Source organism: Mesoplodon bidens (assembly GCF_964165515.1).
Source record: "Mesoplodon bidens genome assembly, chromosome: 16".
Taxonomy (NCBI): Eukaryota; Metazoa; Chordata; class Mammalia; order Artiodactyla; family Ziphiidae; genus Mesoplodon; species Mesoplodon bidens.
This window is the reverse complement of record NC_138173.1, coordinates 67,867,079-67,886,973: the sequence shown is the minus strand read 5'-3', so window position 1 is coordinate 67,886,973 and position 19,895 is coordinate 67,867,079. Positions and strand designations below refer to the sequence as shown.

General features: G+C 50.7%; 1 protein-coding gene across 5 annotated transcripts in view; it reads left to right on the top strand.

The window, feature by feature from the left end:
• The window catches only part of ASAP1 (ArfGAP with SH3 domain, ankyrin repeat and PH domain 1), a 348,630-nt gene that overhangs the window by 314,577 nt on the left and 14,158 nt on the right, over window positions 1-19,895 (top strand). For 4 of the 5 annotated variants that reach the window (XM_081214356.1, XM_081214354.1, XM_081214355.1 and 1 more), the window contains 3 exons: window positions 568-796; window positions 11,262-11,432; window positions 19,289-19,358. In XM_081214356.1, coding sequence (XP_081070482.1) covers window positions 568-796; window positions 11,262-11,432; window positions 19,289-19,358 — 470 coding nt within the window. The remainder of the gene's footprint in view (window positions 1-567; window positions 797-11,261; window positions 11,433-19,288; window positions 19,359-19,895) is intronic. The other variant, XM_081214357.1, reaches the window with a different exon arrangement.

The following is a 19,895-nucleotide window of genomic DNA, read 5'->3' as shown; positions in this document are numbered from 1 at the left end:
TGAGCCGAGTGCAAACACCAGCGATCCATCATGGGTGGTTGAAAGTGTTTGGAATCCAAGAGGCTGAGGTTGGATGTACAGGCCTGAGTCATCAGCATTAGGTGGCAGTCACGGCCAGAGGTGCAGATGAGGCTCCTTCCTAAGAGGGTGTGAAATGAGGGGAGAGGGGAGGGTGGAGAGCTTCGATGTTGAAGGGCTGAGCAAGGATGGAAAAGTTAATGTAGAAGCTACTGTTCAGTTGTTGGTGAACGTGCCCTGCACAGGGGAGGTGTTTGTGGATTAAAGGTTAAATCTGTGTGACCTTCTACCTCTGAATACAATGCTCCCTAACCAGCATGCCCGTGCTGGGACCCTGGTAATGACAGGAGAATGAGATGTGTACTCTCTGGATGTTTCCCTTGTGCTGTGTCGTGGCTCCTAGGCTTTTGTGGGGCTGACCCCCCAGAAACGCAGAGAGCCACAGCAGCCCAGATCCCCCCCTGAGCCTGCCCTGCAGAGTCCTCCGGACACCTGAAGCGTCATCCTAGACTATCAGCTGACCCACCGCACTGTTATTTCATTTGCCAGCCGAGCCCCATCAAGAAAGAGCGCTCACCCAGACCTCAGAGCTTCTGCCACTCCTCCAGCATCTCCCCGCAGGACAAGCTGTCACTGCCGGGCTTCAGCACTCCGCGGGACAAACAGCGGCTCTCCTACGGCGCCTTCACCAACCAGATCTTTGTCTCCACAAGCACAGACTCACCCACAGCGCCGACTGCGGAGGCACCCCCGCTGCCTCCTAGAAACGCCGGGAAAGGTACAAGCCGTGGGAAGGGCTTTGTGACTCCATCTTCAGAGCTGGGAGTTGACTCAGCTTTGATGTAAGAATTTCGAGGTGCCTTTGAGTGGCAGAGTGTGGGCTGTGATGTCAGGGCAGCGTGAAACACCATTTGCCACGTTACAGCCGAGAAGTAGAGTTACGGGCACTCCACATAACACTTGCCTTGTCTTGTGTGAACCTTACAACCATCCTGTGAGGTGTGTGCTTTTGTGCCCATTGTACAGATGAGGAAATTGAGGTAGAATGACTTGCCCAAAGGTCATGCAGCTGATAAGTGGTGGAGTTGAGGTTCCATCCAGGGTCCACATGGCTCCCAAACCAGTGCTCTTTCCTGTGTAATATGGGGTGGAATTTGAGTTCTTCTTTGAGAAGTTTCTTTCCTCTACACTGAAATGTAGTAGCAGTGATAGTCAGTAGTTACGAAGCCCTTGCTTTACAAGAGGCCCTAAGCCCAACACCTCTATTTTCATGCTCACAGAACAAGGTAAGTAGGACAGTTGCTGGCACTGGGCAGACAGGGTGCTGGTTCAGAGCTGTAGAGTAATTGGCCTGAGGCTCTTGGGGGTTTGGGATCCTCACCCAGGTCCTGTGTGACCTGAACCCACACTCCTGTGCTCTCTTGCGAGTGGCTTTCCACGAGACACCACCTGGGGCAGGATCTTCCCAGAGGAGGGTCATTGTGCGGTGCGTTGTCACACGCCCCCACGGGGCTCACGCCAAGGGGTGACGGTCCACGAAGACTGCATCCTGTTCCCCGAATCCACCGAACGCCCTGCACAGAAAGTCCCACCTACATGGGGACGAGTCGAGACACAGAAGTGATGACATTAAGGGCTCACCCCTCCCGGGGGTGTTCGAGAGGTACCCGGAGCTGCAGCTTCCGGTCTGGTCTCAGCCCTAAACCCAAGTGCAGGATCCTCCCCGTGTCCTCCGCTCGCTCGTGCTCACGCAGGTTTGAGGGCCCCGGTGCACAATGCCGTGCCTATTTGAATCACACTGGGACTATTTTCTGGGGAATGTGAGCTTTATTCAAAACAGTGTTTTTCAGAGCTTATTCTCCATTGAAATCGTGTTATAAATGGGAGTAGTGTTCTTAGACCCAATGGCCTCATAGATTATAAAATAGTGGAGAAAGTTAAAATGAGGCTCGGGCATACACAGTACTCATCAGAGATAACCAGTGACCAGAAGAGCAACAGCACACGTAAGCCAGAGGTTTAACCCACCGGTGTTGTCCTTACCATTCCACACATTATGCTAGAGCGTGCCTTATAAATCACTGGCATGACAAGGTGCAGATGTGTGACGTAAGAGGCCTGTGTTACCTCTCACCGCGGGGTGATGATGTTCCCCATCGGGGCGGCAGTCTGCTAAGAGCAAGTCCCTTTCTGTGCCCTAAGAAAGACCGTGAAAGCTACTGTGCTAGAGTTCATATCTCCTGATTATGGTTACCAAAAACAGTGGTGAGGACCTATCAGAGAGCCTCCAGGTCACTGAGAACCTTGGAAAAGGTCTACAGGAGAAAATGACACCACAGTCCTAGGGGCCAGGAGGCACCCTCACCTCCCTCTACCTCTTTCCATAATTTTATCTCAAGGGGACACAGAAACCCATAAAATATACTGACTCACTGCCAAGTATATCTCTGCTGCCTTGAATAAATTCTGATTAGCTCTTTACCAAAGACCCAAAGACAAAGACCAAATTTATTTAGTGATGCAGCTGCTGAAACAAGTGCCTAGAGACTTGGCCGTAGCAACCGTGGTCGGCTAAGGATAGACTGCTTACCGCCCCCCACCCCCAATCCCGTAATTGAACATAGACATCCCTCTCCGCTACGGTCAGAGTGTTCTTCCAGGTTGCTCAAGGCAGGACATCAGATTCAGAGATTTGGTCTGAGCCAGTGAGACGAGAAGCACAGCCTGCCCGTGACTTTTATAAGGGATTCGAAGCGGGAGATACTTCCTGCAGGCAGCTTGGCTCACGTGCCCACACATTTGGAAAAGTGATAATGTTTGAATGGAGTTCTCAGAAGACACAATTGAAGATCAGCCCGATGCTCTGTGCAGAGAGAATTCTCCTCTGTTTTCCTTACGTTTTCTTCATTTCAGTCTGTTGAACTGATTGAGCCGTTTGCATGGAACAAGGATGTCTTGTTGTTTGGGTTGCTAGTTTCCCGTGCAGCTAAAGCAGAGGTGTCTGCCTGCAGCAGAAGTCATTTCCCCACTGAGAACTTCGGGGTCGTGGGGATGATGGTTTCCGGTGAGGCAGAAACAACTGGTAAAGTTTCCACTGACGAGAGGAATACAGGGGACAAAAGTAGAAGGAATTATTCTGAGTCCAGCTCAGGAGTATTTTCAGAAATTTGCAGCTGCCCATGAAAATGTAAGGAGTTCGACCTAAATTGCCATGGGGCAAAGCCGCCTGTGCTTGAGCAGAGCTCCAGTCAGAGCTGGACGACTCAGCGATTCAGAATGCCGAGCTCACCACCCTTAAGCCTTTGAAACATTTGGCTGCCTACGCCCTCTTCAGATGTGAAGTCCAGCGAGATTAAATCAAAGCTATAAAATTAAGTATGCAGACGTTTCTCACTCGTGGTCAGCAGCTCCGCCCAGCCCCCCACTTCCCTGTATCTTTCTTAAGACTAGATATTCTTCAGGATCGCCAAGATTGGTTTGTTCTTCATCTTTAAGCTAAAATCATGTCACAGAACCTGGATTTTTTTTTTAGAGCTAGAGGGATGCTGAAAGATTGACGTGATTTATAACCCTTTGTACAGCTAAGGAAACAGAGCCCTGAAAAGGCTGAGGCACTTCCACGTCACGCAGTGTCTGAAATAGGATAGACCATTAAAGTGGGCCTTAGGACTTGTCAACCAGATCTTCTGTTGTAGTTTCTTCTTTTCCATGTTGAGGAAGAGGGTCCATCTCTGTCTTGTCTTCCTCGTGCATTTGTCATCAGAATCCAGTGAGACAATATATGAGAAAGCATTTGGTAAAATGCAGAGAGCTGAACTACCACGAGGGACTCCTATCAGGACTGTTCAGGCTCTGACTGCACAGATGTCCCCAGAGTAGGGAAGAAGGTAGGAGCACCATGGTACTATGATGCCGCCCACAGAACAGGCGCTTGACGACAGTGTAGCTTGCTTTTTAAGTCATTTTAAGCTACGGAACTGCAGTTTTCTCCCCTTGTATAATTCCACACCTTTTACACAGCCGTGGCACAGACTGCACTTGACACGAGATTTTTGTGGAGGTTAGTGAGAGGGACGGGAAGCTTCCAGCTCAGCACCTGGCACCTAGTCGGTGCCCCAGGGAGGCTTCTGCTGACATTTGACATCTGCTGCACCTCCTCAGCTTTAAAAAAGCGTCCCTGGGGAATAGGAACTGGGGTGGAGCTGCCCAAGTCTGGTAAATCAGCAGGCGGTCTGAATGGTGAAGCCTGGCATGGTGTGGGCACCTTTAACTCAAAGGATTTGTCAAGTAAATGAACGATAAGTCTGATCTCAAGAAGCTTATTTAACTTACTTAAATGAAGTAAATTTTCAAGCTTTTAGAAGCCCCAAGTGATATGCTAACTAATTTCAGTTCATTCCCATCTGTTGGTGAGATCAGTCCCCTGGACTCGGGCATTGTGTAGCACCTCTGCATATCCTGTGAATACCTGTAGGAATCCTGCAGTCCACACACGTTTTCTATAACGTGGACTTCCTGTTTCACACAGGCTCCAGCCTTGGTCTGATAAACCAGTAGGTGAGCTACACAAAAGCAGCTCAGCGCCTGGCACACCGAGGGCTCAGGGGGTGCTTGTCACGGAGAATGTTGAACCTGGTGCTGCCCTCGCCATCCCTGTAGGTGAAGAGCTAAGCTCCCACGTTAATCCAAGAGTCTAGTTTGAGAGTAACACACCCTCCAAGGCAGGTCCATCTGTAAAGCAGACCGTTCCTGCGGGGCAGCTGTGAGCCGCTGTGAATTCAAACCCCACTTTATCTTCTTCTCTCCCTTGCCCCACCTAGGAGGCTGGGGTTCCTCCCCACCAAGTGCTAACCCTGTCCCTGTCCTGGTCTCCTTTTCACATTTAACTCATCTTGCTAAGTTTCAGGGCCTTCATCTGAAAAATAAGAATCAGGTGTCTGGCTGGCTGGGTCTCTGCTTAGAACATGAAATAACGTACGTAAAGTGACTGGCACAGCGTGAGCACTCAGTACGTAGTATGGGAGCCTGTTGGGTCCTGCTGCATGTGTTCGGTTCTGCAGCTGTCCTGGGCCCTGGCAAGGTAGCAGCGTGGGGGAGCGGGGAGCTCCTGCTTGGAAGCTCACACTCCAGTGGGTGAGAAAGCGGGGAGCTGTGCCCTCATCAGGGGCAGCAGTCGGTGGCGCTCCAGGTTTGAAGAGAGGGTGAAGGGAGTCTTCCTTTCACTCCCCCCTCCCCCTGGAGGCAGAACTCCTCCACACGGAGGCTGGGAATGAGCTGTCCCTGTATCCCTGGCACAGAGGGGGCATGCTCCATCAGCGCTTGTTGAGTGAACAAACAACAGCAGAATCAGTGAAAGCACGTCCCAGAAAAGTGCGGCCAGAGCAAGGAGGGGACACTCATAAAACCAACCCAGATGTCCTGGGGCTGTGATAACCGACTTGCTGACGATCCTTCTGCACCATGTTTATGCCCAAACTCAGTGTGTAAGCATTTATTCACCATTTCTCTGACTCATTTGAGGTCTGTAGCAACAGTTAGGGCAGAGAGGGGGTTGGCCAGGGAGAAGACTGCCCCGGGGTCTGAAGGTACGAAAGTTCCCTGCTCCAGGAGTTGGGCTTGCCTAGGAGATGTTTCCCGGTGAGTGGCTTTATTCACATGCTGATGACTGTAGAGTTTCCTGGGATTTTTTTTATCTCACAGGAAGGTAGCCATTTGAGTGGCTCGATTTTAAAGCTTCCCATGGACCATTGTCCTTCATTTGTGCTGAATTTTCTGGATTTTTCTGGGGTTTTCTTTTGTGAGTGGGTTTTTGTTTGCTTGTTTGTTTTGCTTATTTTTGTCAGTCTCTCTCAATCCTTTTTAAAGGACTGCACACGTGTATCACCTTGCATTGGCCTCCTTGCTGGCCGAGAGCACGTCTGTGACTTCTGCCCTCAGCAGTGGCCACTGGCCTGGACTTGCCAGCCCAGTCGCCTGACTGCCAGGGTTTGGACAGGGGAGCAGAGGAAATGCTGTTGTGCGTCTTGCACGTAAGAATGTATGAGCAGGACTTCCCTGGTGGCGCAGTGGTTGGGAATCCGCCTGCCAGTGCAGGGGACACGGGTTCGAGCCCTGGTCCGGGAAGATCCCACATGCTGCGGAGCAGCTAAGCCCGTGCGCCACAACTACCGAGCCTGTGCTCTAGAGCCCGCGAGCCACAACTACTGAGCCTGCATGCCACAACTACTGAAGCCCGCGCGCCTAGGGCCTGTGCTCTGCAACAAGAGAAGCCCACTCACTGCAACTAGAGAAAGCCTGCGTGCAGCAATGAAGACCCAACACAGCCAAAAATAAATAAATAAATTTTAAAAAGCAAAAAAAATCCTTTTAAAAAGAAAAAGAAGAAAGCATATATGAGTGCTAAAGAGCCAACCTTGAGTCCCTTGAGTTCGGCACTTTTCTCTTAATGATCAGTGTCCTGGAAGCAAACTGAAGGACACGTGAATGGCTCCTGCGTGTTCTGTGTGCAGCGCTGCGTCTTTCACGGTGTCACTGCCATGTTGGGATCCTGCCAGGCCTGCTGCCAGCCTACCGTGCTTTCTCCACACGCCCCCCTCCTCTGCACCGTGCCTCTGTTTCCCCACCTGAGCATGGAGATGATGATAGCTCCTTCCTACTACACGCAGTTCTTCTCTAAGTAAATATTCTTGCATCTTTATCTACTTTTTTTTAATATATAAATTTTTTTATTTTTATTTTTAATTTATTTTTGGCCACGTTGGGTCTTCGTTGCTGTGTGCAGGCTTTCTCTAGTTGTGGCGAGGGGGGGCTACTTTTGTTTGCGGTGCGCAGGCTTCTCATCGCGGTGGCTTTTCTTGTGGAGCACAGGCTCTAAGTGCACGGGCTCAGTAGTTGTGGTGCACGAGCTCAGTAGTTGTGGCACATGGGCTTAGTTGCTCCACGGCATGTGGAATCTTCCTGGACCAGGGCTCGGACCTCTGTCCCCTGCATTGGCAGGTGGATTCGTAACCACTGCACCACCAGGGAAGTCCCTATCTACTTTTTAAGTGATAGAAACTTTCCATTCTTTTTAAGTTCTGTACTGTGAAAACCATTAGAAAATGGTAAATTTGTCATTTTTATTGTCCAGAGTTGTCTGTATAACTCTGTCATTAACTTCTGTCTTTAACACTTCTATTTGGCATGTTAGAATATGTATGTTATCCTTCTACAGACAGTTTTTCCGAAAACTGTCAGGATAATTTTTAAAGCCATCTTCTGGGTCTTGTTTTAAATTTAAATTTCAAAGGTGTACTTTTATTTGGTCTCCCAGCATGGAAGACCTCTGGGTATTCTGTTTTATTAAAAACCAAAGGTACAAGGACATTGAAGAAGACTCCTCCTCACTTACACCATGAATTATTTCCATAGACTGTGCTCAGCATGTGCCAGGTGCTGAGAGAGAGAAAGGCAGTGTGGATCTTGCTCTAAGGAGGCTTCCAGCCTGGGAAGGAGGAGAGGGTGTAGCTCTGATGCAGGGTAGAGAGTATGTAGTGCCATTTAGCCTTGTGCGAGCAGAGATAGAAGCAGTTGCTCCAGGACAAAGGAGGGTTAGAGAAGCTTCTGGATGAGCTAACCCTTAGCAGATGCAGAGGAGAGGAGGGACGGCAGTGAGCACCGAGGCTTCTGAGATGCACGGCGGCGTCACGCATGTGGGCTTCCCGAGCTCTGGCCGCATGGTGGCCACACGCCTGAGCTGCAGGCCTCAGTGAGGGACCTCCCTGAGCCGGTGACGGTGAGGTGCTCGAGGCAGCACTGCTCACGTGGGGCCACTAGCGTTGAAGCCCCAGAGAACATCTAACTGAGTGACCAAGAGGCTGTTGGAAATACAGGAGAACCCCAGGCATGTGAACCCCGAGTAAGAGCTGCGTGGTACACCCCCCTGCCTCCTTGTAGAAGACCTTCTAATAATTTAACCTTGGAGCTATTTATGGCAGCTTCGGAAATCTAGACCATATTTTTAAGAAAACGCGTTAGAGGATAATTTGACATAATAGCCAGTATTAGCGACAAATGTGGCTTAGGGTGTTTTCTCCTTATTCCCACAGGCCCTGGCAGAGTTGAGGGAAGAAAACTGGCTGCCCGAGTCCCCACCCAACCTGTTAATCTTGCCTCCCACCCCTTTTGAGTTTGTTTGATGCTGTGTTTACTATTTTTTAGTTTGTTTTGTTTTAGCTTTCTTTACCCCTCCAGAATTGCTTCTTTCCTGACCAAGCCAATGCTCAGGTTTATTTTGCAGGAAACATGCTTTTTAGTGCTTAAAGACTAGTTACTTATTTCAGAAGTCTTTTGAGCTCTTTACAGTAAAGTTAAAAATTTTTGACTGCTTTTCTGGGGTCTGATACAGTGTTTTTCACCCTTTTTTAACTCATGCCCTACCAGCCAAGAAGATTTCATGGCATCTTCCTTTCTGTAGCTCCTATTACAGAACAATAGGTGGGTCTGTGTGTTGTTTGCCATGAAAGTCAATTACAGTATTGAATATTTCTTTTCGAACTTCACACTATCTCTCCCTAGGTCCCCTCTCTCCCTGGTTTCTGATCTGTCACCCTAAGTGAGACGTTCTGTCTTCCTTAAGGATCGCTAGCCTTACAACAAGAGAAGTAGAAGTTTATTCATCCATTAATTCGATACTGTATTTACTAAATGCAGCTTTCTCTACACCAGGCCAGAGAACAGCCTGACCCTGGTAGAACCTGCAGCATGGTGGGGAGAGAGGCAATGAACAAGTCAGCAAAGACGGATAATTAGAGACTGTAGTAGCTGATGTCTGAAAGTAAGACAAGGCTGTGATGACGTGAGGAAGGGAACACTAACCCCTACATTTTTTAGATGATGATTCAGGAAGCTTGATTTTGCTTGGTTTGTGGTTACAGGACAGCCCTGGTCTGATCACTCCTAAAACCACGTACACAGACAGCTTTGCCCAGAGACATAGCTCCATTGGCCATCTGTGTTTCCAGGCAGGATTTGAAACTGGTTGATATGGCCTTCCAGATGCATTGCATCAGAAAGTCCCTAGATGGCGATACAGATGAAACTGCTGGGGAATCTCACCATTGTCTATTATGTATTCTCCATTTATTTCCAAGAGGAAAATTACACTTCCTAGTACCGAGCGTTGTTGTTGCCATTTTCCTCGTGTGGCGAGCCCAGAAAATGCCGGCCTGGCTTTCAGGACGGGGCGAGCCCTCGCCATCCCCGGAGGCCTGCATCATGGCTCAGCCCCGCCCCTCGTGGCTCCATACCCTTAATCACGCCCAGCCCCGCTTTCCTAGCTGCCAAATAGGACCAGTAATACCAGACCCACATGCCTCACAGGGTTGTTACGAAAGTCAAGGCAAATAGCATGTACAAACACATTTGGAAAACTAGGAAGCGCTGTACAAACACAAGGCTAAAATAACAATGCCTTTACTGTTACAAAAATAAAACAGTTTCTGAAACTTCAGTGACTGGTGCCGTAATTGGGCGTTGATTCGGGATATCGGTAAGGCTTCCATCACGTATCTCATCAGTAGGACTGAGAATAAATACTGCCGCTAGGGCCATTTAATTCTAAAACACACGACCATTTTACTGAGATGAACAGTATTTACTTCCAAGACGAGACTATCTTTGAGAAATGGGGGTTTAAATCTGTGTTTGTACTGAGCAGTAATTGATCATGGGAAATAGCGAAGCTTGTTTTCCCGAGGAAGGAGGCCAGCAGTAATTAAGCTTCTCTCTTAATATGCAGAATGTAAAAAGCTCTTCTGGAGCCTTTCTGGATCACCAGGTACCTGCTATCCTGCGATAAACATTTGGTGTGGCAGTGTTCCTAGCTTTTTTTGTTTCTTTCCTTTTTTTCTCTTTTAATGTTTGCGGACACTGTTGTCCACTTAAACCATAACCTGGTAATGATCATAAAGAGAGATTTGTCAAAGTGCCCAGCATATAGCGCTCGGCACACACCAGCCACTTCAGTGTCACTTGGAATAAACAAAATTAACAGCATATATACTACTCCCATAGTGCTCATTGAAAACAAGCTCCTTTTTTTCTTAAAGCGTTAGTTCAAAAAGTCAACTTATGCAGTAGTGGTGTGTGTGTGTGTGATATTAATATCATTATTGTTATCCTGTCATTACCTCTGGAGAAAGTAGAATCTTTTTAAAAACCTTTAGAAATCAGGGCTTCCCTGGTGGCACAGTGGTTACAAATCTTCCTGCCAATGCAGGAGACACGGGTTTGAGCCCTGGTCCAGGAAGATCCCACATGCCGCGGAGCAGTTAAGCCCATGCGCCACAACTACTGAGCCTGCGCTCTAGAGCCCGCGAGCCACAACTACTGAGCCCGCGTGCCACAGCTACTGAAGCCCGCACAGCTAGAGCCCGTGCTCCGCAGCAAGAGATGCCACTGCAGTGAGTGAGAAGCCCGTGCAGCGCAACGAAGAGTAGCCCCCCCTCACTGCAACTAGGGAAAGCCCACGCGCAGCAACGAAGACCCAACGCAGCCAAAAATAAATAAATTAAAAAAAAATTTTTTTAAACCTATAGAAATCAGTGAAGCTTATGTATATAAGCTTCCAATATAATAGGTGGTTTATGATTTCTAGAACAGTTCAGAATTGGAGGAAAAAGGGGTTTTTGGATTTCCCTTCTTTCCAAGTAACCCTTTACATTAGAGCCTTCATTATTTATAAAAGTCATTAAAAAGAAAACTTCAGGCAGCATTTGCTGACTGAAAAAAAAAATTGCAGTGGAGAGAGAAACCCTATTCTATGAATCCAGTGTTCATGTGTCCACGTGAGGCCCTTTGGAGGTTTAGTCGGTATTTTGCTCTTTCTCCATTGATTTTGCTGGCAGTGCTGTGTGCCTTCTTCCTCTGTAGGTTTTGCAGTGGTTCCATTGAGTTACTGGTTTAAAATGTGTGTGTTTTATTTCTCCCGTTGTACCCAAAGGATGATTTAAACCCAGTAGCGTTCCGTGTTGACTGACGTTTTGTTCCTTAAAAGCACACACTCTCCTTTTTCATTTTTTTTACCAGCAATTTTTAAAAACCCTCTTTTGGGGATTACTGGGTCGATGGACTTGGCCGTCCCCAGCCTCGTGCTTCAGTCTGTGTGTGTCACACTCCATTTGATGCATGGGAGTGACTGCACACAGGCTGTTCCATCTGCGAGACCGGGATTAACCTTCCTGCACCATTCGATTCCTTTCCAGGTCCAACTGGCCCACCTTCAGCACTCCCTCTAAGCACCCAGACCTCTAGTGGCAGCTCCACCCTGTCCAAGAAGAGGCCTCCTCCCCCACCGCCCGGACACAAGAGAACCCTATCCGACCCTCCCAGCCCACTACCTCACGGGCCCCCAAACAAAGGCGCAGTTCCTTGGGGTAAGTCGTCCTCCAGTCAGGGCCCTCACTGCCTGAGTCAGGCAGCACGCGGGGCTCGGGGGGCAGTGGGCGCTCCGCACACCCAGCAGATGGACCAGACCGCACCCACGCTGGGTGAGGGCCTGGATACATATGCTTACACAGCCTCTTATGGCCAAGAAACATGGGGTAAAATACCACCACCACTTAAAAAGTGTACTAGTGATAAGCTGCTGAGCGCTTTTTGTGCACCAGACACCCACCAGGGCCCTGGTGGTCCGGCTGGTCTCTCCCAGCTCCTGTCCCCCGCTCAGCCTCGCCGGCCTGCTTTCAACTCTGGGTCCACTGGGCTCTTTCCTTCCTGGGGCCGCCCCCTCCCTGCAGCTCTGTCATGGGCTTGAAAGCCTGGCTCCCTCCCATCCTTCTCTGCCTGCATGTCTGTCTCCTGGGCCATCTACTCTGAGGGAGCCCCCTCCCCAGTGTTTCCCTCAGGACCCCAGATCACCGCTGACAGGTGTTTTATTTGTGTTCGGTTTTTTGGTCTCTGGAACCTAGCTCCGTGAGAGCAGGGCCCTTGTCTGTCTTGTTCCTTTCTGTGTTCACAGAGCCTAGAGTCGAGCCCAGGATGCAGTAGGTGCTCAATAATCGATTGAGAATAAACACACCTGCCCAGATCAGTTAGTAGTTTACCATTTCAGTGACACTGGTGGCAGATAACAAATTTCTATCCACAAGGAATACGGTTTCCGTCTTTATCTCCCTTTGTAGCTCACCAGCCTGCCACCAGTTTCGCTCAAGAGCCCGGTGTCTCCCGGCGCCCACGGGGTCCTGGCCCTGCTGATTTGCGTGGCTCACCTCCCCTTGCCAGTGAATCGTGTCATGGCTTTTTTGTTTGTTTGTAACTGATAGGGAGCTCAGCTGAATGCCTTTAAAGGCCTCGTCAGAAAGCCCCTAATAGGTGTTCTGGATTTGGGGAGCTTCTGGGAAAAGCCATGCTGCCCATTTGCAGACGGGCAGGCCTGTGTGTCATGTGACCCAGATGCCACAGTGCGCGTGGACTGTCTGTGCTTAGCTGTTCACTCCACTGGCCTGGTGCCTGGGGTTTGGGCTTCTCCACCCTTGTGCTCGAGGAGCTCGTGGTCCAGGAGGGAGACGTGTGCCGTGCGTTCTTCACCAAATACTGCGGAAATGCTGAAGCAGGGTGTCCAGCTGCGTCGGCAGGCTTCGCGGGGAGGGGACATTTGCAGCGGGTATTGACAAATCTGTTCCCGGTGAGACCCACTGCGGGGAGGGTGCGCCCAGGCGCACGTCAGCACCATGCAGGTCCCTGACACTGCCCGAGGCCCCACCCCAGGGCCTTCAGGAGTCCCCAGGATTCTCCCAAAAGGATTCTTCCTAGAGGAAGAATCATTTGCCCCAAATCACGCTCCACTGAAGGTCACCAGTTTCCTGCAGCTCTTCATACCACAAATCACAGACTGACCTTTTCGAATTTCACTAGATTTTGATCCTGTTGTTCACTCGGGTTTTATTTCTGCATAAAGTTCATTGTGCCTCACAGACTCCATCAGTCTGTAGTTAAATTTACTAAATTTCTGTTTTCTGGCTTAAGAATCATCCCTCTCTTAAGTTTCTTTCACAAGACTAAGCAGCAGGACTAGAAAACAAGCGGGTGTTCTTTTGATTTGGTTTGGGTTTGGGTGGGTTTCGTTGTGGACAAGGGGCATTCTTCACTAAGAAACAAGGTTACCCCTTGATGAGCGTGAGTTGGTGCCCCGGATGGTGAGCGGGAGCCTTCAAGCTTTGGAAGCTGTGGGCCCTGAGCAGTTGGCTGCCACCTACCACCAGCCTCAAGGGACAAAACTCAAAATCTCTCCACGCAAAGTGACCACTGTACACGTCACAGACAACCCCAGGTGGTAATTCTGTGGCCGTCAGGGCCGTTTTTTCTGAGTTGGTGTGTGCGCACACAGGGGAGATGTTCTTAAAGGCATCTGCAGACGTGGGGTGGTAACAAGCCTCTCACCAGGCAGGTTAAAGTGGCTCAGATTCCGATCTTCATGCTTTGTGTTGTACGATCACCGCGGGTTTTATCCCTACCTGTCTCCCACTGACGTTGTGGTCCAGAAGCCGAAGGCAGGGGTCAGACTGTTAATTAATAAGGCACACAGGGCACCAGATTCCTAGGCAGCATTTATGGTGCCTGCAGTTTCCCTCTAGGCACCCATCGTTCCAGTGCTCTTATGCTCCCCTAAACCTCCCGTCTCCCCACAGCCCCTGAGGTGAGGGCCTTTGGACTGTCTGAGATGTGGACCGGGGCGTGGGGGGCAGACATGCGGAGGTGGAGTAGCACAGCCCCCAGCTCGCCCTGGCCTCACCTGCCCACCCCCTGCCATAGGACGTGCCTGCCGTGTTGAGTCGGTGGGCTCCCAACTCCATCCTCTCCCCTAAGAGCCGAGCCTTTGCTCATAGTGTGCCCTCAACCTAGAACAGTCTGTCCATTTGTGTTCACGCTTAGTCATCCTTCAAGATCTACTGTCCAGGGACCTGCTTCAGAGACCTTCCCCAGCCCGGCCAGCACCCCCATGCCCACTCTCTGCTCCTTCTGGCATAGGGCTTATCACACAGTGGTTCTGGTAGCCTTTCTGTCTTTCCCAGTGCAGTATGAACTCCTTACAAGGGCACAAGCTGTTTGTCTCAGTGGAGCTCCGGTGTGGACCTGTGTCATACTGCCCAGATTCTAATCCACCTCTACCACCTGGTAGCCCTGTGGCTTTCAGCAGTTACCTTTGAATTGTTCCATACCTCAGTTTCTCCGGCTGTAAACTGGGGCTAGTTAATAGTACTAATTGAATTCTTAAGCCCAGTTCCACAGAGTAGGAAATGCAAGGGGCTTGACTTTAAGGACACTGAGATTCAGAAAGGTTCAGTCCCCTGCCCAAGTTCTCACAGCTGGCGAGTGGGGAGCCCGTGTGTCTGGGAGAGCCCGTGGCCCTTGCGCTCTCCATGCTCTGCTGAGCTCTGCACGTGACGGCTCAGTGATCCCCTTGGCTGTTCCCCTGTCTCAGCAGTTGTTTCTTTGCCTGTGAATGGAGACAGGGGAAGGTAGCCCGGCAGGTAGGCACCCTCCGCCTGGCTGTGCCACCTCGTCTCTGCAGCACGGAGCCCTGGTGTGTGGGGAGGCCACCCCAGACTTTCTCCCTGCCAGGACCGCAGCATCCACGGTGCCCAGGATAGCCCAGTTATCACATACTGCAGCCCCGCTATGGTGGTGGGTTCGGCCATCTGTCTAGGGAGACGGCAGAGGCAGGCTTTTGATCAGAAAACAACTAGGCCGGTGGCAGAATCAACTAGGTGCGGGGACTGTTGATTTTTGAGGTGGCATGTCGTTAAACCTCACCTTTGGAGATAAAATAAGTTGTTTATAACCTGCTTTCTAACAGACCAACACAGTTTAACACAATTCAAATTAAATTAGTAAGGAAATGAAGACAAAGGGAGAATAAAGGGAGCAAAGTAAGATGAAGTCCAGGAGTGTTATGTCGTCACAAAATGCATAACACAAGGTCAAATACAGCAGCTGGAAATAGACCACGGATTTGACACTGAGGTCCTTAGAGGTGAGAACAAAGAAAACAATGCAGTGAGATCAGCTTTCCGTGGGACCTCCGTCCTTTGTCAGGTATTCAGAGAAGTGTTTACGGGGCACATCTCTCATATTTCAGGGCCAGAACTTCCAGGTAAAATGGGTCAATATTTGAAATGTTTGATCCAAGTCCCCCACGTTTACTTATTAGAAGTAGTATTGGCTTGTAAAAGACCCTTTGGGTAGAAACTTCCTGATTCTTGCTTTTCCTTGGATTTCCCAATATATTCTCAAGTCACCTCCCCCCACCACTCCGACCCCATTTTACGTGCAGTTCTAGAAATAACAATGGCTGCCACCATATATAGATTATTCGCCATGTACCAGCTGCTGTGCACGTGTTCATATGTTACGGTATTAAGCCATCACAACTGTCCTATGAGATAGGGACTGTCATGGTCCCTGGTTTACTGATGAGGAAATTGAATCACAGAGGTCAAGTGACTTGTCCAATAACTTCAGAGCCTGGATTTGAACCTATTTCTGACTCCGAGGTGGGTATAATTACCCACTCTTCCAGAAGACTCCTGGAGTCTGTGTGCCAGGCACTGCTGGGCAATGCCCTCCTCTCGTTCCACACTCCTGGCCCACAGCTTCTGAGCTACAGTAAGTGACCTGGAGTCTTGGCCACAGCTTTTTTTTTTTTGCAGTACGAGGACCTCTCACCGTTGTGGCCTCTCCCATTGCGGAACACAGGCTCCGGATGCGCAGGCTCAGCGGCCACGGCTCACGGGCCCAGCCGGTCCGCGGCATGTGGGATCCTCCCGGACCGGGGCACAAACCCGTGTCCCCTGCATCGGCAGGCGGACTCTCAACCACTGCACCACTAGGGAAGCCCTTGGCCACAGCTTTTTAAACTGTCTGCCCACCGTCCGTCTCCAGCCCTCTCCTCACACATCTGTGTGTGTACCGCAGTCATTTCCCAAGTTGCACGGAGAGAGGAAAAAAGGATTGAGCTGTTTCCCTGCTTCTGCGCCTCCCTCTAGTGCCATCCTATTTTTGGAACTTTTTCGAAGCCACGCTTCTCTTCCCAGGCACAGCAGGTGGCCTTTGCCTGGCTCTGAGGAAGACAGGGTTCCTGTCTGCCGGACCACAGGTGCCTCCCCACCCAGGTGCGCAAGAAACCAGGCTGTGGGGGCAGGAGTGGAGGAGTCCGCCCTGTGGGCCTTGTCTCTATTCAGCCGCGCCCAGTGACTGCTCTGTGCGGACATTGGGCTCCAGTGGTGCTGCAGGGACGGACAAGGCAGAGCCCCTGTCTGTGAAATGCTCACTCGTTGAGGAAATAAATCACCTGCATTTTTGTTACATCTCATCAGAGAGCTCAGAACGGTGATCTCCGTTTGTGTCATGCCCCCTGTGGTCCAGCACCGTGAACTACACTCCGTGGTTTCTCTCTCATGATGCTCGTGCCCATCTAGTGAAGCAGGTACTGTTATGCCTATTTTAAAGATGAGGGAACTGAGGCTCAGTAGAAAAAGCAGTGTCATCAAACCTCACACCCGCTGGTCAGTGGTACAACTGGAATTCAAAACCAGGCTCGTCTGGCTCCAAAATCTGCACCCTGGTCATCCTCTGTGATGAATGGTTGTAGGCTTACCCGGGGTGTGGAGAGACCGAGTCTGGCTTGAGAAGAATTCTCAGACATTGACTTTGGAGAGACCCTTTGAAGGTTACAAAGGAATTTACCCCAAGTGGGAGGGGATAGGTGTTGCAGGGAGAAGGACCAGAGAGGGCAAAGCTACAGAGGCATAAGAACACACAGCGTCTTTGGAGCGTGGCCAGAGGGGAGGGCTAAGTGAGGACCCTGGACCTATGAGCTGTGGCTGTCGGACCACAGCCCCTGACGTGATGGCCTGTCTGTGTGACGGAGTGGGCGGCCCCGGGCAGAGCCGGGGGCTCTTGCAGCCTTTATGGTCTCATGTTCAGTCTCATGCCTAATAGGGTTAAGAATCACTGGTTTGGGGTGTTTTCTACCTGGAGCAGAAATTAGCAGATGCAACAGCTTATTCCCATACCATGCTGAAAAGGAATGCCTGCCTTAAAGGAAGTCTCAGCTCGAAGGATGTCGTGAGAGGCTGCCGAAGAAGTCCTTCGTTGTTAAGTTACAGACTCGTGGAACTATACGGATGGTTAGGAGGGATGTCTTATTAACATAAAACTGTATTTGAAAGTCTCTGGCCCTTGTAGCACCAGTCGAGCTTGTTTCTTCTTGTATGTATGTCCTGAAGTTGAGGTCCTGTCCGGGAGCGCCCACCTTAGCGCTCTGCCAACTGCTCCCTGTCCTGTAGGTTAGTGGGATTGGAGGGGCGAGTGTGGTGGTCGAACGCAGGCCCTGGAGGGGCACTGCCTGGCTTTATGTCCCAGCCCTGGCCCTTACCAGCTGCTTGACCTTGACCTTTGCTTTACTTTGTTTCTTCTTACACAGTGTAAGTGCCTTCCATTTTATATCTCATAGACGGAACGACTAGGGGGTACCTAGCACAGTACCTCACTCAGAGTAAGTGCTCAATACACAGTAGTTGCTATTACCAATGTTGCTATTGGCGCGTCATGCCAATGAGAAGCGCATGCATTTGTGTGCAGGACCTCTAGGTGCATCATGCGACCTGTGGCCATTGGGTCACTTAACCCTGTCTCCTCATCTTTAAAATGAGGATGGGGCCAGCTCCCCCTGCTGTGAGGAGGGAGAGTGTGGGCGCCTCTGCACAGTGAGCGTTCGTCCGGGTGCTTGCTCGGCCTGCCCCCTTCACCTCCCCGCTTCAGCCAGCCCGTCAGCGCCACCCGGGAGGCGTTGCGGGCGTCCAGGCAGGGGAGGGGCTCTGCAGAAACAAGAGCACGTGGAGTGTCCAGGGCGGTCTCTGGAAGGGCGAGCAGGCGAGGAGAGGGGGCAGCGCCCCAGAGATGGCCGTGCCCTGCGGGCTCCCGGGGTCCCTCCTGGGTGGAAGGGGCCACAGAAGAGGCCACTTTGATTCTGGCCAGTCTCTCTCTCTCTCTCCTCGACAAGCCCATGGATTTGGTCTTGCTGCTCCTCCGTTGAAGGTATTTCACTGTTCAGGGTCCGTGTCCCCCAGAGAGGACTTTCCCTGCCCCTCTGACCACTTCGCTTTATTTATTTATTAAAATAAATTTATCTACTTTATTTATTTACTTTTGGCTGCGTTAGGTCTTTGTTGCTGCGCGTGGGCTTTCTCTAGCCGCGGCGAGCGGGGGCTACTCTTCCTTGCAGTGTGCGTGCTTCTCATTGCAGTGGCTTCTCTTGTTGCGGAGCACGGGCTCTAGGCGCGTGGGTTTCAGTAGTTGTGGCACGTGGGCTCAGTAGTTGTGGCACGCGAGCTCTAGAATGCAGGCTCAGTAGTTGTGGAGCACGGGCTTTAGGCGCACGGGCTCAGTAGCTGTGGCTCGCGGGCTCTAGAGTGCAGGCTCAGTAGTTGTGGCGCACGGGCTTCATTGCTCCGCAGCACGTGGGATCTTCCCAGACCAGGGCTCGAACCCGTGTCCCCTGCATTGGCAGGCGGTTTCTTAACCACTCTGCCACCAGGGAAGCCCATGTCCAGTTCACTTTAGGTGCTATTTCCTTCTCCTTGTTTCACAGCACCCAACCCTGTCAGCATCCGTCTCACCCCGTGTTATCAGCATCAGTTGTGCCTGTGCCCCTCACAGGAGGGATGACGTACTCTGGTGAGGTTTAACTTGCCTTGGTGCCTCCTGCTCCGTGTTCATGCCTTGCACATAGTAGATGCTTAATAAACATTCATGTTTGAACGAATGATTAGTAAATAAGTGACTGAGGGCCTTGCCCAGCAGACGGCCAGTCACCACCACCCTGCTGAATAATGGTGTGTACACACACACACACACACACACACACTCACACACCGGTGGTTCCCAGTGGTGGTCCCCTGGCTTGGGAATCTGTGGTGAACTTGAAGCCTTACTCTGCTTCCCCTGCTAAGGACAAGATCCTGAGCCTACGGGACACCCCCCAAGTCCTGTGACCTTGGAGGCCTCGCCAGGGAGCAGACCACTCATCCTCTTTAAATATTTAATAGGAACAAAAACATTGTCAAGACCCAAACCGGTTTGTTGTAACGTCAGAAATGTGCACTGTTCTAGCTTGACGCTTTTGACTTCCTTTCTGGACCCTGAGGGTGGCCTGCCTGCCTATTCCTATGTCCCCACATTCCATTTCCTGTTGGAAAACGTGGCTTTTCACATTTGATCTCCCCCCTAGGTAACGACGTGGGTCCGTCATCATCGAGTAAGACCGCTAACAAGTTCGAGGGCCTGTCCCAGCAGTCGAGGTGAGCTAACTGTGCACGTGCTCGCCTGGCAGGCTCACCGTTGCCGTGGGCAGAGTTACAGAATTGGGTTTTGGGGGCCATCTGCTCAAGGTGTGGCGTGCCAGCTGGCGCTGATCATGCTGAGAGCCTGAGTACTTCCCCTCGGTTTGCAAACGCCCCTTGGCAGACGGTTCTCGAGCCCGGGTAGGGTCTGCAGACCTTGTTTTAGGGGAGCACCGCTCTCCACATCCAGGTTCCTAGCATGAATGGACCCCACCTCCCCGAGGATCGCAGAGTCTGCCAGAATGAGTTCTTATTTTCAGTTTTTTAATTTAGTCATTTTGTTTTGTTACTTTCCCTCTTGACTCCATTTTACAGACTTTGGAATAAAAAGATGAATCTCAGGGAAATCCAATAGCCTAGAGATTTTCAAACATAAAAATATGACTCTTTCCAAATTCCCTGTCTGTAAGACTTTTTTAAGCTCGGCTAAAAGGGGGGCGTGGTGTCCCTTTCTCCCCTCCTCCACTGAAATGAGATACTTTGGAAGGTCTTCTG